The sequence below is a fragment of the Diabrotica virgifera genome, chromosome 5 (genome assembly GCF_917563875.1).
Source record: "Diabrotica virgifera virgifera chromosome 5, PGI_DIABVI_V3a".
Classification (NCBI taxonomy): Eukaryota; Metazoa; Arthropoda; class Insecta; order Coleoptera; family Chrysomelidae; genus Diabrotica; species Diabrotica virgifera.
Window position 1 is genome coordinate 72489530 of NC_065447.1, and position 26500 is coordinate 72516029.

Here is a 26500-nt window from a genome sequence, read left to right on the forward strand (position 1 = left end):
GTGTTTTAAATTGGTGAAGTGAAGACAATGTGATATAATGTGTTTCATGCCAATGTTAAATTGTGGTTCTACTAATTTTTTTATTTTTTCTTCCTTGGTAATTGGTAGATAACAACACCCTAAATTAAAAACTGCAATAAAAGTGATTTTGAAAAAAAAAATGGATATACAGTGTTTCTACTTGGGGCAGCCGCTTGGGTGGATCGTGTGACTAATAGTGAGGTCCGACATAGAATAAGCAAGGAATATGAGATTATTAACACATTATAGAGCGCAAATTAGAATATCCTAGCCATTTTATGAGAAATAAACAGCGCTATGGGTTGTTGCAACTCATTATTTAGGGCAAGGTATTTGGAAAGATAGGTCAAGGTAGAAGAAAAATATCTAGGCTTTAACCTGCGAAAGTGGTTCAATATGTCTATAACCGAACTCTTTCGAATAGCATCAAGCAAAGTAGGATTACCTTGTTAATAGCCAATGTCCGGAATAGAAAAGCACCGTAAGAAGAAGCAGAAGAAGTATAGTTAGACACTAAATAGGCAGTGCAATATAAAGGACAATGCTATCGTGGTACTAAAAATAATTTCTGAGCATGATTAAAGAGTCTTGTACAACACTTACTTACAATACAAAATTTGGGTCTTGTGTTGGTATAGGACAAGAGACCAGTACGAAAACGCCAGAGCTTAGGGCTCATATAGCGGAAGAGATATAAATGACTGCTAATCAGTAGAAATCTTTCGTGCAGGAGTTTCCAAAGCTGCAATTACCATTAGGGTCGAGGTCCCCTAAAAACAAAACGGCGCAATAAGAACACGGGTCAGTGCAAAAGACCCTATCAATAACTAGCCAAAAAAAATATGACTTCCTCAAACCGATCATATAACGTATTATAAATGTACACCGGATATTGTGTTTACAAAAGAAAACTCAGAAAAGTGTATCTTGAAGACTTTAAATCTGTTTTGTTTAAGGTGTAACGTCCAGTATAAATAAAGAAAATAAAATATTATTTCTTTGTAGGTGCTTGGGATGAAGATGGAAAAGGTGAAAATAATTGGGACAGAGTAGCTCATACCATTCCAAATTTTATTTACCATAATGACAGTGGTGACGTTACCTGCGATTCTTACCATCAATGGGAAGAAGATATAAGAATTTTAAGGGAACTGAAAGTTACACATTATCGATTCTCAATTTCCTGGTCAAGACTCTTGCCACATGGTAAGTTATTTGTAATACTATATTATGTTAATATTTGCTGTTTGCTTCCAACAAAGTTTCGTTATGATTCGTATATTCCAGCTGCCAGTGTACATGCCTGTGAGTATTTCTATGAGTTTGAGGTGATGGACTTTATGGAATGCCTTTCAATGGTCAAAGTCGATATAGCATGAATTTAGTTCCTAATTTAAATACACAGGGTGTCCAAAAACTCTACCGACAAACGAAGACAGGAGATTCTTCAGATAATTTTAAGATAATTTAACCTAATTCACTGATTCCGAAAATGCCTCCTAAGGGAGCTAGAGCTCTTTGAAGATGGCGTCTTGTAATTAGTTTTTCTTAAATACCTCCAGAACTCTTCTATTTAAAAAAACAAAATTGGTACGCGTATTTATCTACAAGATATAAATCTAATCCATCCATTGCAAATTTCCAGTACCGATCATAGGCATTCGTTTTGGGTAGGGCAACGGTTATTTTATCGCATAACTTTTTTATCTTTAACTTTTATGCATTTCTGACACTGGATTATGAAATTGTGAAGTATTCTAGTACTAGAAGGTACTCTTGTTTTAAATTGGTAGGACACACCGTTTTCTAGAAAAATCGATATGAAAATTTCTCGCTTTTTAAATAAAAAAAAATTAAAAAAAAAACTGTTTAGAAAGAAAAAAACTGGTACATTTATTTGTATTCCAGAGATAAATCGATTTCATTAATTGCGAATTTCTAGTACTGGTCATAGGCGTCCGTTTTGGGTAGGTCAACAGTTATTTTATAGCATAACTTTTTGTCTTGAATTTTTGAGCATTTTTGACAATAGATTAATAAATTATGAGGTATTCGAGTACTAAAAGTTACTCTTACTTTATGTTGGTAAAATACTTCGTTTTTTGTTGAAAATTTCTTTCAATTTTTTTTCAAATTCCAAAAACGAAAAACTTTCAAATCGATTTTTCTAGAAAACGGTGTGTCCTACCGACTTAAAGTAAGGGTACCTTTTAGTACTAGAATACCTGATAATTTAATAATCCGGTATCAAAAATGCATAAAAGTTAAGAACAAAAAAGTTATGCGATAAAATACCCGTTGCTCTACCCAAAACGGACGCCTATGACCGGTACTAGAAATTTGCAATGGATGGAATCGATTCATCTCTGAAAAGTAAATATTCATACCAATTTTCGTTTTTCTAAATAGAAGCGTTCTAGAGGTATTTAAGAAAAACTAATTTCATGACGCCATCTTTAAAGAGCTCTAGCTCCCGTAAGAAGCATTTTCGGACTAGGTGAATTGGGTTAAATTATCTTAAAATTATCTGAGGAGTCTCCTGTCTTCGTTTGTCGGTAGAGTTTCTGGACACCCTGTATTTATTGTTATTGATTAAAAGACAAGCGATTCAAGATTATACTAATATTATAAATAGACCTGGATCCCGCGTACCAGAAAAAAGTTTATTAATAGCAAGCTGAAAATTTATTAATAGCTTAACGGAGTCTAGTCGGACAAATTTTGATGTACGGGAACACTGGAACAGGGAAGGTTTTAATTGTGGAACAGTTTACCGGTTTCCAACGTCAGACTACGAAAGCGTCCCATGTGTTTTGTCGGACAGAACTTAAAATTTACTTGTTACCTTTTCATTGAACTCCCATGCAAAAATCAGACTGCTATTTATCACCAACATAATTCCTTTTGATTTTGCATTTTGTTCCGACCCTCTTAAAAACAACCTGCTAGTTTTCACAATCACAAACTGGTCAGGATGACAAGTTCCAGAATTAAAATTACATTCCACAATTAAAATTTCCCCTGTTCCAGTGTTCCCATATATCAAAGTTTGTCGGACTAGACACCGTTAAACTATTAACAAAATTTCCTCTTGCTATTAATAAACTTTTATGGTACCTACGCGGGATTCAGGCCTAAAATGATATGATATGAATTCATCTTTTTGCAAAATGCGAAACTATACTATCTAAATGTGATTTTTTTGTACCAAACAGAGATTTTTTTGAAAAAGTTTAGTAAATCCGCTATAGTAATAGATAGCAATATAAGTTAATAACATAAATTGTGCTTCACATTACAAAATTATTTGGAATGTTACAGGGTGTTCGATAACATAGTGGCAGGCCAAACTTTTGTTTTTTTTTTAAATGGAACACCTCATATTTTATTTTATATTCGAAATCTTTTTAACTTCCCCATCACAAATATATAAAGGTTTGTTATGTTATAGAGGGTATTTACAAAGTTATAATCAATGTTCTGTGAAAATCGTAATAAGTTCAGCTCCCTGTATAAATAAAAATAAACACAAGAGCAATGGTTTATTGGTGCCATATTTTTTTGTTGATTGTCAAAATTATAAAAATGGTTGATATTGCTAATTTTCTTTATATCGAATACAGGGTGAGTCAAAACGCAAGTACATTATTTTCACAGTAATTTTAAATAGAACACCCTAATTAATAACTTGCTCTGAAAAATGAAAATATCTCGAAAACTGACAAACTAAACTTGTTACGATTTTCATAAAAAATTGGTTATAACTTTGTAAAAGCCTTATATAATATAACAGACCTTAATATTTTTGTGATGGGGAAGTTAAGAGGATTTCGAATATAAAATAAAATATAGAGTGTTACATTTAAAAAAAAAACATAAGTTCGGTCTGCCACTATGTTATCGAACACCCTGTAACAATCTAACTGATTTCGTAATGTGAAGCAGAAAGTTGGCCAAAATTTTTATTATTAACTTTTATTGCTATCTATTACTATAGCGGATCTACTGAGCTTTATCACACTCATCAATCACCCTGTATATTGAATTTAAATATTTTAGGACGAAAAATTGTTTTGTCATTACTTTTTAAACCACAGAAATATCTGTTTAATGTTTAATAATCTGTTTAATAATGTTTAAAAAGTAATGACAAAAAAAAATTTTCGTCTTACAATAATTTTAAATTCGATATGTTTACCTGTACAAGTGTGCTGCGCAGTAATGAACGCAACCTGTATCAGTAGCCAGATGGCCGGTAGGGTGTTCGAGGAAGCATAGGGAACAATATATGAAAGAATCAGCCGTCTTAAAATGATTTTTTTCGACCTCTTGATCGAGAGGTCTAAAATTATTATTATTATTATTATTAACATTCAATAAGAGTAGAGGATTAGAATCCTATTATACTCTAAAAGCTAAACAAATTTTGGTACTTAGCTGTTTTACACTTAAGCTGAATTACATATAATTAAATAAAAAATACAATTAATTATTATCTAGTCTATTCTTAAAACTATTTGTACTAGGAGCCATAGCGACATAAACTGGTAATGAATTTCAAGCATGAACAACCCTATTTGATAAAAAGTTTAACCTAATGTTGGCTCTGCATAGTTCTCTTCTTAGCTATCTGGGATGGCCTCTTAACCGCTCATCTGTATTTATTGTAAAGAAATTTCTGAGTGAAGAAGTTTCGTAATGAAATGAATTGAATGTTGTAAAGTTGCCTCTAAGTCTGCGGGCGGATAATGGAACTAAATCTATGATTTTTAAACGATCTTCATATGAGGGACGCACCAATGAATACGGGATCCGCGTTACTCGTCGCTGTACATTTTCCAGCATATTTACGTCACGCTGAAGAACCGGGCACCACACTGAATTAGCAAATTCTAATATAGGTCTCACATAAGTATTATACAAATTTGCTAAGGTTCGACTGTTACAGGACGAAAAAACTTTACTAATAAGGTATACCATGCGATTGGCTTTATTACACTGTTGCAACGTTTGAGGAGTCCAGGACAATTGTGAGTCTATTAACACGCCGAGATCAGAGTGACAATCGGTCTTTTTTAAAACGGTGCCGTTAATAAAATAATTCAACCGAGGGTTATTTTTGCCGACATGAAGAACGACACATTTTTCTATATTAAGCGGTAGCAACCAGTCAGTACACCATCGAGAAATGCTGTCCAAGTCTTTTTGCAAACACTGAGAGTTTATTTTAGGCATCTTGAACAGCTTTGTGTCATCCGCATAAACCGAAAACTTTGATCAAATGATGTATTTTAGCTCCGATGTAAATATATTATACAGTAGTGGCAACAAAACAGATCCTTGGGGGATTCCACTTATTACGTCATATAGGGGGCTACTTGAAGACTGTATTCTTACTGAAAATTTTCTTTCACTTAAGAAGGCTGAAATCCAGTTTAACAGTTGCCCGCGAATTCCAATCCTGTTTAATTTTTTCAAAAGCCTTTCTCTTGGAACTTTATCGAAAGCCTTGCTAAAATCTAAGTAGATAATATTGATATCCTGTCCCGTATCTACTTCGGTAGTCCAGTCATTTAGGCAACACAACAAGTTAGTAACAACCGATCTTCCACTGGTAAAGTCATGTTGTTCTTTCGGGATTATTTGATGCTGGTTCAAAAATATGTGTAAATTTTCCACAATAATTGATTCCATAACTTTGGATACAACTGGAGTGAGACTAACAGGCCTATAATTTTTGGGGTCGAGTTTATCTCCTTTCTTAAAAATTGGTTTCACCCGTGCTTCTTTCCAAATAAGTGGCAGAGTAGCAGAGTGGAATGATTGTTCCATAAGCAAATGGAGTGGATATTTTAGAGCATTTGCACATGATTTCAAGAAAGCAGGAGAAGGATTATCTGGTCCTGGAGATTTGTTGGTGTCAAGTTCTTTAAGTTTTTTAACAATATCATCAGGAGAAAATTCTACTGAGGTAATAGAACTATGATTTACGGGTTCATAATATAAGTCTGGGAGCGGGCCATCAGGTTCTAAAGTAAAAGATCCGTAAAAGCTCCTAGCAAAAGTTGTAGCCACTTTCAAATCATCATTTGTAGTATCACCTGAGTCTGTTTTTAATTGAGGAACAGAAACTTTTGTGTTTATGGAAGTTCTAATATACTTATAAAACTTCTTTGGATTATTGCTGTCTATAATATTTTTTTCATAGTTTCTCCTAGTATTGCAAATTTTTGTTTTCAATAAATTGGCAACATTCCTATGCGTAACAAAATCGTTCTCCAAACGTGATCTTTGATACCTTTGCCAAAGGGCTTTCTTTCTCTTAATCAATCTTTGAATATCGCAGTTAATCCAGGGTTTAGAAGGAAATGTAGTTATAAGTCTTGAGCTTGTATTCTTTTCTATGATGTTGCTACATTGTTCATGAAAAATATTCCAGTTTTCCTGTACATTTGGTAACGACAGGACGGAAGCCCAGTCAACCAGTGACACATCATGATTAATACCTCTATAATCAATGAAATATCTTGATGAGTATAGTTTTTTTGGATAAGTAACAAGAATTAACTGCATTTGGAACTGAAGAATTGCATGATCGGATTTAGCAAAAGGGGGATAGTATTCTAGATTGTTTAAATCATTATCAGAAGTAATAATTAAATCCAAGATGAAGGGTTGCTGCCCAGAACGGGAAAGAGTTGGTGCAGTAACGATTTGTTGGAAATGTGAATCTTGTACAAAATCAAGAAGAAGTCTTGATGAAGCATTTTGAGGTACAGGATGTGGCCATTTTAAATCTCTATGATTGAAGTCACCGGCAATAATTAGGTTTTTGTAAGTTGAAGCTAGAACGGATAAAAAATTAATAAGTTGAACATAATTATTATAAGCAGTATCAGGCGGTCTGTAAATACAGCAAATCGTAAAAGATAAGTGTTTATTATGAAACAGAAGACATATTGCTTCGAAGCCAGGAATATTGGACGGTAAAACAGTTACTGTAAATTGAGAAAAAACAGAATCTAACACATAAATGCATACTCCACCTCCAGTCGAAAGCCGGTCGTTGCGGAATATAGTATAAATAACCTTGTACATCTATGATAGAATTAGGTATATGTGGTTTGAGCCAGGATTCTGTTATAAGCATAATAGTAGGCTTCTCTAAATCCATATAAGGAACAAATTCATTCAGTTTTGCCATTAAAGAATCAATATTAGTAGAAGATATAGAGCAATTAAGAAAATTTGACTGTTTCAGTTTTTTGATGGTACAATAGATGGGGTTCCTCTGATAAACTTTATAGTAATATCAGTCTAGCCTTTGGCTTTTCGATCATTTAGCTCCTTTCTCAACTGATCCGAATACTCCATTTGTTTAGGTGTTTTTTCATCTCTAATAATAAATTTATGAAAACGGGTTCCCGTTAATGAGTTCTTGCGTTTAATAATATCTTTTGCAATTGATGGATTGTTAAATGAAAGTTTCATTAATTTTCGCCTATTGGGTGAAGGTTTGCCTATTCTGGTTATTCTAACAGGGATATGTGGGGTTGAATTCCCACACACTACCCCCAAAATATCGGTTGCTAATTTTTCATCATGCTTTTTGCGTTGATCGATAGTGCCTGTACTTTCTGGAGCACCAACCATAATTATATTCTGAGCTCGCATCATCCTCTCGATCGCCTCCGAAACAACTTCCTCAAAAGTTTGTGGTGACATCTTTTGGTTTGTAATTTGTGTGCTTAGATCTTCAAACTTTTTATTTAATTCTGACATTTTAGTTTCAAACTTATTTTTAAAAATAATCTGTTTGGTGCTAATGAAACCGGTTGGGGTATATTTACAGCGTTCACTGTTATGCAACATGGTATCAACAACTGTCTGTTCTTCTATACTACAAGATTTTGGAAAGCGAAATTACCATAAATATCAAAAATTGTGTTCATATTTCAACACAAACTCTCATGTGTAGGGTCATGTGTTCAACAATGAACCACTAAAAATTTAAAATTGTCTACATCAGCCCCCTTTTAACCTAGAAACACGAAATTGTAGGAGTATAAGAGACACATATTAGTAATATATTACACATAATTTGGTTATCAATAAAGATTAATGTTTTTGAGTTAATATTGTTTTTTTTTTCTTTAAGTGTCGTTGGTTCATTGTGTCCCACGGGTGGTACACAATGAACTAGTGCTGTGTACGCAGTGAACCAAATTATTTTATTTTAAACATACCTAATAAAAATTAGTTTTACAGAAACTAGAGTAAGATTTCAAAGTTTTATTGTTTAAAAGCAAAATAATAGGTGAAAACAACAACAAAACTGAAGATAGGTATAATTCCTATCTGATATTTAATAAAGAAAAAGACACTGTAAACGCAAAATAAGATTTTTCTCGTTTTGTGTTGCCACATAGTTTTGGTATCGGCAAAATATATTTCACATATTTCTTGTTGACGGAAACTATATCAGGAACATTGGGCATAACAAACTGCTCACTATATTTATCCTTAAGTCTTAAAAATTATATGCAATATTCCCCATCTTGTTCTGTTTGTAATATTTTCCCCACAAAATATACTATTGACCTTGGGGAATGAAATTCTACCAGGAGATAATCTTCTACGTTAGGTTTAAAACCTTGGGTACTAACCAAATTTGGAATTAAAACTGGAAGATCTTGTTCATACTCTTCACTATCACTGTCACTCTCAAGGGAAATATATATTTCATCCTACTCTGGATCTGTATTATCGGCATTAACAATTGCACTCTCTTCTTAGCTTGCCTATTTTTATATATTCGCTTTTTCCTTTTAGCTTCCAACCTTTCTTCTTCAATAATGTTTTTTCCGGTGTATCTGTGGCCATACTTTTTTACTTTTCTTTTCTTTCTATTATTTTTAAGAGGTTGAGCTTTCAATGCAGGCATAAATTTTTGTGGTGGAATAAATGACGGTCCTGCTCGACTTTCTGCATGTTCGGGGTTTTCTGATCGAATGTTATTAGTTGCAGAACTGTCATTTTCATTTGGCAAAGTGATTTCATCGTTATGTTCACCTCCTTGAAGGTCTCTTGTATTATTAGAACTTTCATCATTTGGGCATGGTCTGCTTGTTACCTCGCTTGGCAAAAAATCGTCATGTGTAAAGGTATCCCGATCAAAGGGATATATACCGCATTTTTAAAGGCATTGGCTATATTTGTATAAGTCATGGAACTACTGTGGTCTTTTTCAATATATTCAGCTAAGTCATAAATAAATATCGGCCTACCAGGATTTCTTAGAAGCCACGACTCTATGGCACTGTTATAATACGTCTTGAATGGCGCATATAAACCAACGTCAAGTGGCTGTAATTTAGCCGATGTGTGGGGATGCAAAGTTACAATATTAACCCCTGCAGTTTTTGCCAAATCTAAGGCTTCGATGGATAAGTGAGATTCATGATTATCGAATATTAAAATTGATGGATTATCAGGAGAACTTCTGCTATGTTTAATGAAATGTTTCATTACCTCTACAAACAACTCCGAATTCATTCATCCTGTCGACGTAACAAGGCCTAAAGAGCCAGTAGGGGCGCTTTTTAACATGAAATCCTTATAATTTTTCCGCGGAAAAATTACTGCTGGAGGTAAAGCATAACCACCGGCACATATAAAACAGCACAGTGTCCCTTTCTCACCGCTGGTGACTTTACCCAAACACTTTTTCCCTTTTGGTGCCAATATGAGTTTTTTGCACCGTTATGGTTGCAGTTTCATCCAAGTTGTAAATTCTTGTACCTTCAGAAAATGCGGCATTTCGATTTATTACAGCATATAAGTTGTCAAAAAAGCGATTAAAATTATCTCTGTTAAATGATGTCGCACGTACCAGGCTGCACGGCTCTGGTTTTCTCAAAGACAGATCTGTATGCCTGTTCCTAAAACTTCGGAGCCATTCCCTGCCAGCCATTTCTGCATTCTTCCATTAATCAGGAATTTTGATATTATTCCTTTGAGCCATTTGGTATGCAACCTTTCTACATTCAACAGATGTCAGTCCATAAAACATAACTGCACAAGTTTTCAAGTAGGTCTTAAGAGCATCTTCTTGTTCACTTGTGAAAATCATGTTCATCTCGTAGTTAGGAACAAATCTTATTTTTTCGTTTGGAGCACACTTTATTTTTTCAACGTATCGCCTTAATGTAGGATGCTAAATTACTTTCTACTGCTGCTTTTCGAATACTCATACCCCTGGTTACTAAGTCCAATGCTGCCCTCATTTGATCAACAGTATGTGCGCCTTTCTTTCTTTCTATTTCCTTAACGCAACCCATCCTGAAAATAAAAAAAAAATCTAAAAAATTGGAAGGGTACACAGTGAACCATGGTTCATTGTATCCCAACATAGTTTGGTTCATTGTGTACGTACCGCACCTTGTAACAATCAAAAACCAATAATTCATTATCTACAACAGCGCATTTTAGAGTTACATACCCAAACACCAACTAATGTATCAATGTACGGTACCACAGAAAGTAAATTAAAATAATTCACGCATGTAAGAAATAAAAGGGAGAATACTTAACTTGAAAATTTTACTCGATGCGTTCAAATTCTTATAATCCGCTATAACACGTGCACGTTTCGTGGTGGCAAAACAACAACTGGGATTTAGTTCTAGGTTATCTAGTTTGGTATGTTAAACAGTAAATGGTTAAGTTCAATTAGTTACTACTATGAACAGCCCGGATTAACCGATAATAGTATAAAATAGTATAAGTAGTGTAAAATAGTATAATAGTTTCAGGTAAAATTTATTTTAGGCTTTATTATGGGAGTACCGTCTAGTCAGTGTTAACTGCAAAAGACCAACTCTGTCTACCTCGGTGGCTTATCGCTCCGGGTGGGTATTAACAATGGGCCAGGTCAGATAAATTTAATAATATTTACGACCGCACTAATTGAACTCAAAACATTTACTGTTGAACAAACCATATATTCGTACAGTAGTGCCGGCGTTTTTCTAAAATGCGTATTACTAACGAAAGATTGATTGGTTCATTGTGTACGTGTGGTTCATTGTTGAACACATGACCCTATATTTTCCTTGCTACGACATTGATCCATTATTGTGTACCTCCATCTATTGAAAATCTAGGAATTGTCATGGAAGAATCTACAATATACATCCATTACATGCCAGCTTACCTAGATAAAATTCCAACAGATTTCTGCACCTTTAGTACTCAAATATGAGTAAAATGAAATGAGGAAAGAGAGTTTTAGATTAAATTCGATACGGGGGGTCTTCTATCGGCTAACCAAAGTTTCTGCTCTTCAGCGTCTTCAAAGCCGCCTGCGGTGTATCTTGGAGCGAACTGAATCCAGCTGTTGAACTATGCATATTAATAAATTATGAAATGCTTACGGACGCGTTAGCTACATAGTCTATCTAGAGACAGAAAATTTTCTGTGTCTCTAGAAAGATGTTAATATTTTAGATACACCGCAGGCGGCTTTGAAGACGCTGAAGAGCAGAAACCTTGGTCAGCCGATAGTAGTCGCCCTGAATCGAATTTAATCTAAAGGTGTCTTTCCTTATTTCATTTTACTAATTAGGGTGGTTCGAAAAAAACTTTTTTTTATTTCAGATCGCTATAGTGCACAAAACTTGCCATTGGTATAGACGTAAAAAAGCACTTATTATTTTTTTTATTAATTTGTCTTCCGGTCGCGCAATACCATCGAAGTTAGCAAAAAATTGTGAAAAACCTTAATTATTCATATTTTTCTTAAGCAGGCCGGATGGTTTTAATTGCGTTCCGATACCATGAATTAACTACTAAAAGTATGTAAAATCAATATATACATATTTAGTCCTGTCGCCAGGGGGGGTACAACGGCCGCCTGTATTCAGATGGACTTACCCAAGTTTTTTTTTATGTATTTTGACCTGTAGAACACGAATTTTTTGGGTAACAGTTGATCCGGATGTCGATAAGATTGTTATAAACCAAGAAGTTGAGGAATCACATAACAGCTATTTCTCGCAAAACAAAACATTTTTTTTGTATTTTTTGGGCCATTCTAACCAAAAAATGTTCCTACAAATTTTTTCGTAAGATGCATAGTTTTCGAGATAAACGCGGTTGAACTTTCAAAAAATCGAAAAATTGCAATTTTTTAACCCGAATAACTTTTGATTAAAAAATAAAATAGCAATTCTTTATACCGCATTTGAAAGTTCAAGTCAAATTATACCGGTTTTAATTATTTGTATTGCTAAGAAATTATTATTTTATTGTCCAACAAAGCTATAAACACCTAGTGCTTGATTGATGTTTTCAATGATTTCTCATTTAAAATCGAACGAGTAGGTAGAGAAGGTAAAAGTGCAAGCGGGGCTATTTCTACGTAACATTCATTAAAACGCATGTATTAAGCACGGGAAACACTATGTGTTTATAGCTTTTTTTAACAATCAAAAAATAAATTTTTAGCAATCCAAATATTCAAAACAGATATAATTTGACTCAAACTTTTAAAGGCGGTAAGCAGAATTGCTATTTTATTTTTTATGCAAAGGTTATTTGGGTTCAAAAATTGCAATTTTTTGATTTTTTGAAAGTTCAACCGCGTTTATCTCGAAAATTGTGCATCTTACGAAAAAATTTGTAGGAACATTTTTTGGTTAGAATGGCCTAAAAAATACAAAAAAATTTTTTGTTTTGCGAGAAATAGCTGTTATGTAATTCCTCAAGTTCTTTGTTTATAACAATCTTATCGACATCCGGATCAACTGTTACCCAAAAAATTCGTGTTCTACGGGCCAAAATACATAAAAAAAACTTGGGTAAGTCCATCTGAATTAAGAAGGCCGTTGTACCCCCCCTGGCGACAGGACTAATTATGCACTTAGTATATACATTTGCTTCATATGTTTCGGTTGCGCAAAATAATACAAAATGAGTAAAATTAGTAGTTTTTGAAAAATTTCAAAGTTTGACTGTTTAGTACATTTTAATCTTACGACTTTTAGATATGCTATAGTTTAATTCTAATACAAGAATATATTTAACCTACCGTGACTAACATTGGATCTGTGAGACGGACCACTTGACGGACATCTGTGAGTTTTTACAATTATATCTAAATTGTTCGTTATGTATCTTCGCCGTCATCAGTAGCTGCCTGATTCAGGTCTATCTTTTTAGTATTGAAGTTTGAGTCTACAGTGTCAAGTGATTATGCAATTATCGGCAAATTTTGTCTCACGAGACCGATGACCGATGTTGGGCGTGACATCGATGAAAAATTGTTATAATAACTAAAGAACGTGCTAGCTAACAAATGCTGAAAATTTAGTTACCCAGTGGCCAGGAGTAAAAGGTGAAGCAGGTAAAAAAGCAGCAGTGAAAAAATTGAGCTTGTTTTCCACAAATGAAGTAAGTATATGATATATAGTTGTTTTTATTTCCTTTGGTATTTTTCGAATATTTAAGAGGCTTAATAAATTAAAAATAAATATCATTCTTGTTTAATTTCACTCCTTCAAGGAGTAAACACAACCCTACGCTTGAAAGTGTGTCAATGGAAACATTTTTTTTATGTCGGTCTCTGAGACGGATGTTAGCTTTAATGTTCAGAAACCCTATGTTAGTTGCAGAAGGTTAAAATCCAAGCATACAAGATAAATTTTATATTCAAGTGGAATGCGGTCGCGCAGCTTCGTCAAAAACAGCAGACTACCGAGAGGCGAGGCGAAGGTGACGAACGCCAGCGAAGCGCGCACAGGCACACATAGAGATACATGTGGGAAGACCTCTACAATGGAGTATTTGTCTTCTCCATTACAACGAACTGCCATTCTCCCACCTTTTCCAACACTTAGGTGAAAATACAACAGGCCCAATAGAATATCCGGAACGATTGGAAAGGCCCTACCTGATTGCGAAAGACTACCAGTTGTTGATTTTAATCCTATCGATTCTAATATTCAAAAAAATGACAAGCGTATTCTTAGCAAAGACCAATGGTACTTGCTTGTAGGGCTTACAATACCGAGCCAAAATCTCAATACCGGTATTTGGTATTTAAAATTTCAAATACTGGGATCCCGGTATTAAAACCAGTATTATGAATAAAAAATTACACGTTATATTTATACTATCCTCAGTTGGTATATCGACTTGTCATTAAATAATGGGTCTTTTCATTCACAGTCATTTGTTTCGAGCTTCTGTCATATGTCATATAATCCGTGTACCTATATTAATATTATAAACAGATTATACAACATATGACAGAAGCTCGAAACAAATAACAATCGATGAAAAGCCCTATATATGAAACCTATTAAATTTTGTTTTCAAATGAGAAGATGTTTATAATATTACATAGAGAGTAGGAATAGATAGATACAAAAAAGGTGCAAATAGAAAAACTATATATATTTGATTCTAGGATAAATTTTGCATATAGTACTTTTACTTATGAAATTTGCTATTTGTAAATTAATTTAACTTTAAAATATATTGATACAAAGATTAACTTACTGTGACATATATTCAATATAGATTACTCTGTGTTTAGACTGCTATATATTTTCAATTATGTATTATAAATAATTCAGAAAATAAGTGAGCCTAATTTATACACCACAATACACAAAAAAATGAAAAATATATCTAAAAATGTAAAAACAATTCTGATTATCTTGCGGCTTATTTATAAAATAAAGTAGTCTAATTTTAAAAATTTAAGAATTTTTATATAACTTGTTTTATGTATTTTTATAGACGAAATTTAATAATTTGGTTGTAGAAACTAATATAACCCTTCGCCTGAAATTAACGACATTCACGCTTTTAGAAAGCGCGGTACTTGACTTGTATATGTAATAAACGTGTTTAATAAATATATTTTACAATGATATTGGTTGTTTACCTTCAAAAATAATTTCTTGTAATAGCAAAAAATATTTTAGAAGAAAGTTTATTGTGCATCAATTCACTTTTTATAAATTAAGCTAATACCGAAATACCGGTATTTTTATTATAAATACCGGTATCGAATACCGGACAAAAATCGTCCGGGATTCCGGTATTCGGGATCCCGGAATCCCGGTATTGTAAGCCCTACTTGCTTGAGATATCAGAAGTCGTCAAGTTAGAACAGTTTTCAGAAGACTTTGTAGTACGTGATCGCTGAGCGGTGCAATAATGTGGTTCTAATATAGACGTCTCTAGAACTGTGTTCACATACTTTACTTGAAGCTTCGGTCACTGTGTATGGCATGGGAAAGTATCTATACTCATACCAGGCTTGAAGTCATTGCTCACATACTGTTTTATCTCTTCATGAGTCAATGGTCTTAACAGTGGAGGAGGATTCAGTGTACTGGTGTTCCATTTGCTAATTTCGTAATACTCTTTAGCTTCAAAGTTCAAGTTTGGTGGTTTAAAGATTCTGATAGTCACTTTCAGATATTGTTTGCTTTGCCTTCATGATACGCCTGATGCCCAGCTCTCGGATATGATTTCTTTCATCAGTTACCATAGCCAAAAGTAAATTTTCGGGATGGGCAAGGTAAGCATTCCGTTGTAAAACGGCATCAACAACTTGTCTGGTAAGTACCTTGTAGATTCAATGATTTTGTAAACATGTCTAGGCCCATCTGTGAATTTGTAGTTTATTTTTATGGCACAAACTACATAGGCATATAAAATTTGAGAATGAATGTGACAATCTTTCTCAGATTTTCAGAACGGCTGGACACACTGATGTAGTAACACAAAGCTCGGTTTGCAGTAGTAAGCCATCTTAATTGTGACATTGGGCTAGAACCACGTATTAAAAAGTCTTCTGAACAATGTCCTGACTTGATGATTTCGGATATCTCAAGAAAGTAAAATTGGTCCTTGCTAAGAATAGGCTTGTCAACTTTTAAAATCTCACAATCAATAGGATTAAAATCAATAAGTGATAGTCTTTCACAATCAGGTATAGGGCCTTTCCAATTGTTTCGGAATATCCTATTGGGCTGTTGTATTTCCATCTAAGTGTTGGGAAAGGTGGTGGAGTGGCAGTTCGTTGTAATAGAGATGACAAATACTCCATTTTAGAGGTATTCCCACATGTATCTCTATTTGTGGCTGCACGCGCTTTGCTGGCATTCTTCACTTTCGCCTCGCGTCTCGGTAGTCTGCTGTTTTTGACGAAGCTTCGCGACCGAATTCTATTTGAATATCAAAATTTATCTTATATTTTTGGATATTAAATATATTATTGTAATAGAATTAAACTATAGCATCTCTAAAAGTCGTATGATTAAATTGTACTAAACAGTCAAACTTTGAAATTTTGAAAAAACGACTAATTTTACTCATTTTTTATTATGTTGCGCAACCGGAAGATATGAAGCAAATGTATAATAAGTGCATTTGTATTGATTTTACATACTTTTAGTAGTTAATTCATGGTATAGGAACGCAATTAAAACCATCTGACTAGCTTAAAAAAATATATGAAAAATTAAGATTTTCACAATTTTTGCTAACTTTGAAGCGTTTTACATGTCTGCTCTAATGGGATCAGGGAAAGACTATCTACTAAGATACTGGGGGGTCGAAATGGGGCTAGTAGAAGGAACAGACACATAAAGCTTCATGCATACGGCAGCTCATTTTTTGTGCGTTGGCAGGTCGTAGGTTCGTTGGGAGGGGTAGGAGGGTTTAAAGAAGACTAAGTTAAAGCGTTTTTCCAACCACTACCTGTATTTTTAAGAGGGTTTAATGAAGTAATGAAATAACCAAATAAGCAAAGGATACTTACACAGACTTGAGGACCTTCCTACTATTTAAAGAAATTTGGACGCCGTTTGAAAAATCCTCAAATTCACATATCGAGTATTTACTGGACATATTCCATACTTATGGGAACCAATTTAGGGACATTCATCTTAGATTCCTCATTGGGTCAAACTGGGCTATTATTTACCATTATTGGCTTCTATGCCATATCATTTTCTTCTATTTTAAAACTTAATTCGCTTGTATTAGATATCTGGTTAATAATTTTCCAAAAAATAGGTTACAGAAATAAAAATGTGTACATTTTATAATGTTTATTTAAACCTTTATACCTTATTATTTTTACTTTTAGAATAAACATATTCTCAAACAAGAAATGAATAATAAAAACAAATATATGATTTTACAATTCTTAACCTTATTTTTAGCAGTGTACCAAAACAAAAATTTGACTTATGGCTGTCAAAAGTCACTGCCATTAAATCCATGTTGAAAACAAACTATTTAAATATGTAAAACCTTTACCAAATTAATATCCACTTGTGAATTATTTAAAATAAACATTATTCATACCTTCATTTTTAAAACAAAAATCCATGCCACACGTCAAACACTTATCCAAAATTTTCCATTCGAGATTGGGGGGAAGACATTCAATTTTAAACCAAAGAGGAAACAGGATAAGTTGATACCAAATAACATCATTGGGGTACTTCAATACAGGAATGTTACCATAACATCATCAGAAAACTGTAAAAGCTTGGAACCATAGAATCGCACACTACTTTACCGGCATAAGCGTAACTACGACACAATACTTTTTACTTGATTTTCACACAAATATATCCAAGTAATGCTGTGAAATTTTGGTACAAGTATTCCTTAATATATGCTGGACAAAATGCTAGTCCTTTACTTCGTTTTCCATAACGAAAAAAGCCATTTTAAACCGGTAAAGTGCGTTTCATTGTGAGCCTGTCGAGTTCTACTCAAAAAGATATGTTCAACCTTCGAACACACTTTTAGAACTGACTATTCTTTTCAGCGGCGTACCTAACCTTCCGAAAATTCTCCTCGCGCGTCGAGCCGAAGCATTTCTCGACCGAGATATTAACCAATCGCCAACAACAACTCAACGGTCTTTCAAAATTCAGACCAATAATATCAAACGATGCTTCGCGCTCAAACTAAGGGAAAAATACCAAACCTTTTCGAGGATTCATTCTAGAATAATGAATGTTTACTTACACAAATAAACAGGAAATTTCCTAACGTTTTTCAATGTTGTGAAATACTGATATACCTCCAACAGGAACGGCTTAGGAAATTTTAATGATATATAAACTGACAAAATAAATTAGAAAAATAAATATTTTTTCTTGGGATAAGATTAAAATTAATGAATTTTATAACAAAACATTGTAGCGGGAATTTATAATGCTACAACTTCGATAGTATTGCGCGACCGGAAGACAAATTAATAAAAAAATAATAATTCGTGGTGTTTTCACGCCTATACCAATGGCAACTTTTGTGCACTATAGCGATCTGAAATAATTTTTTTTTCGACTATTACTTATATTTGAGTACTAAGGATACAGAGTGCTGTTGGAATTTTATCTAGATAAGCGGGCAGGTGATGGATGTAGATTCTCCCATGTCCGCTATTTATCGGCCTGTGCCTTTATAAATTTGTAAAAGCTCAGACAATAGATAGTTACCAATGATTATGCATTCCCACCTATCTCTGTCTCAACAAAAAAAGTAAAAAACAAGTTCTCTATGTTTTCTGTAATTAACATTTTATTTTATTTTTTAACAGGTTTTAACTTCGAAGTAAACCAAGCAGGCGTAGATTATTACACAAATTTAATAAAAGCTTTAAAGGCCGCTAACATTGAACCATATGTAACTCTCTTCCATTGGGATTTGCCACAGTTTTTGGAAGCACTTGGTGGATGGCCAGAACGAGAGATTGTAAAGTGGTACTCAGAGTATGCAAGGCTTTGTTTCGAACTTTTTGGGGACGATGTCAAACATTGGATGACCTTCAATGAACCAAAGCAAACCTGTACAAATGGATATGGATCGGGATCTTATGCTCCTGCCATCAAATCCCCTGGTGTTGGAGAATATATGTGCATCCATAATCTTATAAAAGCACATGCTGCAGCGTATCACATATACGACACGGAGTTTAGGGATAAACAGAACGGTAAAAATTTATTATTATATAATCTACATTTTTATTGGACAACCAAAATTTTTCTACTCCGCAAATCGTTTCTGATAAATACATTAGTCAGGGATCCCAGGAATATTTTCACCATTTACTACTAACAAGCTAATTTTTCGTGAGTAGCTTTATTTTGACTTGACGCTAACTTTTTTCCTTACAACAATTTCAGTATGTGGTTGATAACAAAGATAGCAGGGACAGTTCAGTCGGGTTCATAATGACAGTTATTGTTTTCCCACATAACTCTGAAAATATCAACCGCACAAATAAATTGCAATAATAGAGATTATAGAAAATCACATTTTCAACAATTTTAGTTCTTATACTTTTTGCCAAGAAGTTCAAATGGCGGATATATTGAGCAAAAACCGTTCCCGTTTAAAATCAAAATGGCGGCTAACACAACGGCGTAATTCAGTAGAGATTTTAAATTTACACTACTATTGACCCTCCCCAAAAATTAGAATAATAAAATTTGGGGCTGCTCGGCATGCAAGGTTAGGCCTGTTATTCGTCTAACCCGACTGGACTATCCCTACTATCTTTGTTATTTACCATATACGGAAATTTATGTAAGGAAAAAAGTTGGGCGTCTCGTCAAAATGAAGGTACTCACGAAAAACTAGCTTGTTAGTAGTAAATGGTGAAAATATGCCTGGGAACCTTGACTACATGTTTTGAGAAAATTAATAATAACATATCGTAGCCTCAAAGCAACAGTAGGATATGTTAAAAAAATGACTTTTGGGATAACCATTTCAAATGATTGGAAATAAACCCTTCTGTTGGGTGTAACACTAAGATAAATAAAAAGTGGAAGGAATACTTTTTCCACAATATTACATATCCTTGTTTAGCTTAATTTTTTTTAACTCATATGCTATAATGTAACATTAAGACAACATACATATCCTACTGTTGTATTTTGTCGTTTACTAATTTTGGTCACAAAATATTAATGCAACACTAAATTATCTTACGCACATCTTACTGTTAATGTAGTTGTTGCAGAATTGCGAATATTTGTCTTTGTTTATATTAAACGTCTTGCACCCACACCCATGATATTTATTATCTTCAGAAATCTTACCACAGTTCTACTATTACATTCATATTAAAAGTTGTATTGTGAGAATAAAGATGAATAATTCAGCCTCAGCCAGTTTAAGTTATAAAAAATCTAAAATATCTAGTGTATTTTTACTACAAAAGCGATATTACGTAGGTCGAAATTTTTGACGTAAGAGAACTGTCAAAACATTAGATTGTGACTTTTCATTATTGCCATTTATAATAAACATGGCAATAATGAAAAGTCACATTCTAATGTTTTGACAGTTCTCTTACGTCAAAAATTTTGACCTACGTAATATCGCTTTTGTAGTAAAAATTCTATATAAGTCAATTTTATCTGCATCCGATGTGACCACAACTAATTCTGATTAATTTTCCATTCTCTTTTGTTTGTCATTTTCGTTGTTGAGTTTTAAAATTGTCTTAAAACATGTATATTGAGTTTATAATTTATCTAATAAAATGTTTGAACAAAATGTTAGAACAAAATTGTTTTTTTTTGTAATAAAATATGTAAAATTTTAAACAAAACTTCAGTACAAATATAAGTTTATACAGTGAGGACGTTTGAGTTGAAATAAATTACTTATCTCGAGAAGGGGTGAATTTGGAGAGAAATCCTGTGACAGTTTGATTTTTAATTTTAAATTATGACTTGTTGCCATATACATCATACTACTGACGTCATCCATCTGGTTGTGATGACGTAATCGATGATTTTTTTAAATGAGAGTAGGAGTTGTGTTATAGCCCATTTGAAAGGTTATTTAATTCTCTATTCAGTAATGTAAATATTAACCTAATTATTTATACAGTGTGTTCAAAAAATATTTTTTTTATTAAATTATTTGACACAAAAAGAAGAATGTAAGTAATTTATTTAATTAAAAATACATTTTACTGCCGTCAGAAAAACAGGTGATAATGTTTATCTCAAAAATAAACATTACTTTTCGCTTAAATTCAATGTTCAAGCTGCTAAGCGACAGGTGGGTGGCAGATTTAACATTGAATTTAAGCGAAGAACAATGTTTATTTATAAAATAAACATTTCTTTTTGTTTTCTGACAGCACTCAAATGTATTTTAAAGTAAATGAATTACATACACTCTTCTTTTTGTCTCAGTTAATTTAATTAACAAAATTTTTTGGGCACCCTGTATAAATAATTATGTTAACGTTTATATTAATGAATAGAAAATTAAATAACCTTTAAAATAAGTTATCGCACCACCCGTACTATTATTTAAAAAAATCATCGATTACGTCATTACGACCAGATAGATGAGGTCATTAGTATGATATATATGGTAAAAAGTCATAATTTAAAAATAAAAATCGACCTGTCTCAGCATTTCTCTCCAAATGCTCCCATTCTAGAGATAATGAATTTATTCCAACTCAAACGTCCTCACTTTATAACACATATTAACGGATATCGTTAAAAAAACAGATTAACTGTTAGAGCAACAGTAGGACAAGTAACTTTTTTCCAATTATTTTTCACTTTTTTATGAATTAATATAAATATTTATGTAAGGCCTGTAAAGTTATATACTCAAACAAAATTCCATGTAAATCCATTCAAATATAAAAAAGTTATTAGGTAATGAAAAATTCGTAAAACTTTCAATTGCGTTTTTCTCGAAACTACAATATTTGACATATCCTACTGTTTCATTGAGGCGACGATATGTCCGAATTGTTAAGATTATGTTTGATGCATCACAATATAAGTATTAGGTATATGTTTACATAATTTCATCTTAATTTTTAGGAAAAGTTGGTATCGTCATTGATTCAGCTTGGTGGGAACCCTATAACGCAACAACAGATAGTGATGCTTCTGAACGATTATTACATTTTACTGTGAGTATAAATAAAAATTTAGTTTGTTAATTTATTATGTTGTATGATAAAGGCCAAACGTATGGAAAAAAACTAAGAATGAAAGAAAGACACTGTATGAATCATCAGTAAAACTTGATTCTAACGCTGGCTTTCCACGATCCGCAATATCGCGGACGGACGCGGACCAGCTCGCACCGACGCACCGTGGGAAGTGTCTTATCCGTGGCAGGAGATACATATCTGTTCTGGTGCGTGGTATCCGTTAAAAGTTGGTAAGATCAAAGGTGCGGTATGGGCCCGTGCGAAACGTGGTCCGAGCGCGTTCCTATTTTAACAGACGGCAAATCAGAAGTTGTTCATTCAATAACACGAGTAAGTTGTCTGTGGTGTTGCTAAAGTTTGTTGCAGTTGTTTTTGGTAGTTTTTTTTCCAAAAAAAATTGAGTGGATGAACGAACTTATTTTTGCTTTTTTAAATCTGCCCAAAATGAACCAAATTTATGGAATTTTACAGCGCCAGAGCATAAGAACAGGAATGATATAATACGATACATGGAACCGTATAAATAATAAATTAAGAAATAGTACTGTTTAGATTAAAAAGTTAAAAAAAGCAAATTAAGAGCTCTGTCTGCGATGCGTTGCCGTCCGTGGTAGTCGGCTGTGCGTGATGATCCGTAGAATCGCAGCCGCTACATGATGTCAGTTCGAATGTAAATCATTGTTTTATTTTGTCTAAATGTAATCTTTATTAGGCATGTTGGGAATCATCATATTCACAAGCCATATTCAGGGAATTTAACAGTCGCAACAACATAAGCGCAGAACGAACTATTCGGCAGCACTACTCCGTGGATCTACAAAGTGGCTTAAACAAGCGATTTTGTATCCCCAATGATTTTGTAACGAACGCCACAGTGGCGAAGATCGGCGACAGCTGTTAGCGACAGTGACTAGCCACTCTGGGGTCCATTACAAAATCATTGGGGCTACAAAATCGCCTGTTTAAGCCACTTCGTGGATCCACTCAGTAGAGCTGTAGAGTGGCTCGTTTGTTTCAGTTCTAAGAACATAAACGAAAATAGACTGACCGAATAAATAAACGCATGAACAGGAATCAGGCAGAGGGGTAGCCTCAGTCCGACCCTCTTAAAACGATCATCAACCAAGTAATGGAAATCATACATGAAACCTACACTGCCTACAAAGTGGGAAACTGACCTTTAAGTATCCTCTGCTCTGCGGATGATGTATTAATCATGAAAAAAAAATTAAGATAACCTACGCCGCATACTTTACGGATTCAATATAACAGTAGAGAAGCTAGAAATTTTAATATCCTCCGAAAAGAATCAGTCAATGGTTATAGTCAAGAGATCCATCAGATGTAAACTATTGATTAACGAACACAACAGAACAAGTGGAGATTTTCAGCTACCTCGGAATAGGTACTGTGTGATAGATATACTAGAGAGAAGTTGAAAAACAAATCAACAAGGCAGCTTGGAATACTTGAGGGATATCATAATAGAGAAACAAATGGTAGGGGAGCAAAGTACGCTAAATGTGCAGTCACTCGAGCGCTTTGGAGACCTATTGGGTTATGAAGAGTAGGTGCTAAAACCAAAAAAAGTTAAGTAACATTTTCCATTTTAGTGGGCGCTTGCCATTTTTTAATTTAATTTTCCATTTCCAACATTCGTTTTTTCCGATTATAACGCCATCTATGCATAATTCGAAAAAAAATTTCGAATAAAAGTTAATATCCCACTCCGTGGGAAGTCGTGTTTGGTATCATTCGATAGATTTTTAAAAAATATTGTGCACATATTTTTTAGTTTTTCGATCTATCATTCATTTCGCGAAATATTCGCTTTTTTCTTGTGAAACTTTGGGACTCGCCCATTTCCTTACGCCCGGCTCAAATCGTCAGATTTTTGAAATATACACTCTTTTGCATGTACTTAACTTACCTTATCTTAATCTGACAATTTCGAGTTTTTTTAAGGATAGATTTTTTTTCGCCCCCCCTTAACGAACTCCCCTGTGTTAAGAGCCAATATCTGGTAGAAGTACATCTGCAGGGTACCAGGTTTCTCCCCATATGATAATCTGACGCGCTCGAGTAACTGCAAAAATCCCCGCTTGGGCTCCCCTACCAAAATAGATGATCGTAGAAAGCAAAATCCGGATATATAAAGCATAGGTAAAACTAATACTAACATAAGCAGCGGAAATAAGAGCTGAAACGTCACTTATAAAAATATTGCTGAAAACGGCGGAAATAAAAGTATTAAGAACCAGAAGAGTAATTTCTCTCAGAGATAGAATAATGAATGAGGATATATTAACCCGGCACCTGCCACGTGGCTTTGCAAGGCATCAACTACCATGTGGGTTGCTCACAGCACCCCTTAAAAAATTTCTGTGATCTACTTGTTTATAAACAAAATAATGTGTTTAGTTACACAAGAATATACAAAAAACATGTTTTATTAACTTATTAGCTACTAATATATTATAAACTTCGAGAATCTATACAAAGACGATAACGACGATAATAATGAAGTACAAAGAAATGACCTACAAAACATTCACCAAGAAGAAACAGAGAATGACAACATCACCCAAGAGGAAGTAAACAAAGCAATCAAAAGATCAAAAAATAGAAAATCACCAGGTCCGGATAATATACCAAATGAATTAATTAAATACGGAGATACAAAATAATAGAAGAGATAACAACATTATTCCAAAAAATTGTAAACATGACAGTACCAGAGGAATGGAGAAAGAGTATAACAATACCAATCTACAAGAAAGGCGTAAAGACAGATCCTACCAACTACCGAGGAATTACACTACTCAATTCTACATTAAAACTATTGACAAAAATTCTATCCCAAAAAATATATAAGAAAGCCGGTGTATCGGAAGAACAACAGGGTTTTCGCCCAAACAGATCTACAATAGACGCTATTTTCATAATGCGACAATTAGTTGAGAAATCAATAGAATTCGACAAGCCCATGTTCACATGCTTTGTAGATCTGAAACAAGCATTCGACAGAGTACGATTAAAGGACGTGCTCACTATCCTTGAAAAGAAAAACATAGGTCAGAGGTATAGAAACATAATCAAAGAGCTCAATAGATCCAACAAAACACGAATTAAAACCACACACGGGCTCACGGAAGAAATCAGAATCAATGCAGGCATTAGACAAGGGGAGAGCCTCAGTCCATGCCTATTTAATTTAATAATGGATGAAGTTATAGGTAGTGTTAACATAATGAATCAGGGATACAAAATGGGTAACCGAACCATGAGAATACTTTGCTACGCAGATGTTGCAATCTTAATAGCCGAAAACGAAGATGACTTACAATGCCTACTACAAAAATTCAAAATAACCGCCGAAAAGTATAACCTGACCCTATTCAAAGAGAAAACCCAATCGATGGTGATATCCAGGAACCCAATTAGATGTAAATTAGTAGTGGACGACCATATAATCGAACAGGTAATGGATTGCAGATACTTAGGTGTGGAAATATCTAGCGACAGGCATCTGTGGCAAGAATCAAAACAGCAGGCAACGAAAGCAGCGAGAATATCTGGTTTCCTGAGGGATATAATCTGGCGGAATAAATATATGAGCACCGAAAGCAAAGTCCGCATTTATAAGACATGTGTTAGACCCGTACTGACATACGCAGCTGAGACAAGGGCCGAGACAACAAAGACCAAACAAATAATGAGAACAACAGAGATGAAAACCCTAAGATCCATAAGAGGTATCACACTCAGAGATAGAATACGAAACGAAGACACATTGAGAGAGCTAGGCGTTCAAGACGTAGTGAGATGGACAAGAGCGCGACGACGCATGTGGAGAGACCACGTAGATCGGATGGACCCTGAACGTATGGCGCATTGGGCGAAAACACAGAAGCCCAACACCAAGCGACCCATAGGAAAACCCAAAAAACGATGGTACGAGAGTTGGAGCTCCGGATCGCAGCAAAGACTCTAACAGAAGAAACAGGACATAGTCCTATTACAAGAAGAAGAAGAAGAAGAAGAAGAAAAAGATATTATAAACTTTAAAAAATAACATTAAAAAGGTGTTATAAGCAAATTAGCAAGTACCAACCCATAATAAATGAAGTGAAGTAAAATATCTAAGAAAATCAAAATTTATTGAGTATAGAGACTACACCAATAATTTAAATCAGCTATTACAATAAAAAGATGTAAATCAGACCTGTTTAGCAAAAACACAAAAAAAAATTAAAACTTAAACTGCCCGATGATGACACCCCAATTCGACTTGAGAGCTGTAAGTTCAGAGAAACTTGAAATACCAAATATTTGATGAAAATATGTTATGGTGTGCTGGTAGCACCCGACGTCGCAGGTGCCGGGTTAAGAGAAACTATAGTCCAGGACGTGTTGACATGGACACGAGCACGACGTCGCAAATGGAGAGATCAG

General features: G+C 34.0%; 1 protein-coding gene across 1 annotated transcript in view; it reads left to right on the forward strand.

Annotated features, from left to right (window-relative positions):
* Positions 1 to 26500, forward strand: part of LOC114329771 (myrosinase 1) — a 116483-nt gene that overhangs the window by 30771 nt on the left and 59212 nt on the right. The window contains exons 3-5 of the mRNA XM_028278980.2: positions 1027 to 1227; positions 18662 to 19054; positions 21930 to 22021. Coding sequence (XP_028134781.2) covers positions 1027 to 1227; positions 18662 to 19054; positions 21930 to 22021 — 686 coding nt within the window. The remainder of the gene's footprint in view (positions 1 to 1026; positions 1228 to 18661; positions 19055 to 21929; positions 22022 to 26500) is intronic.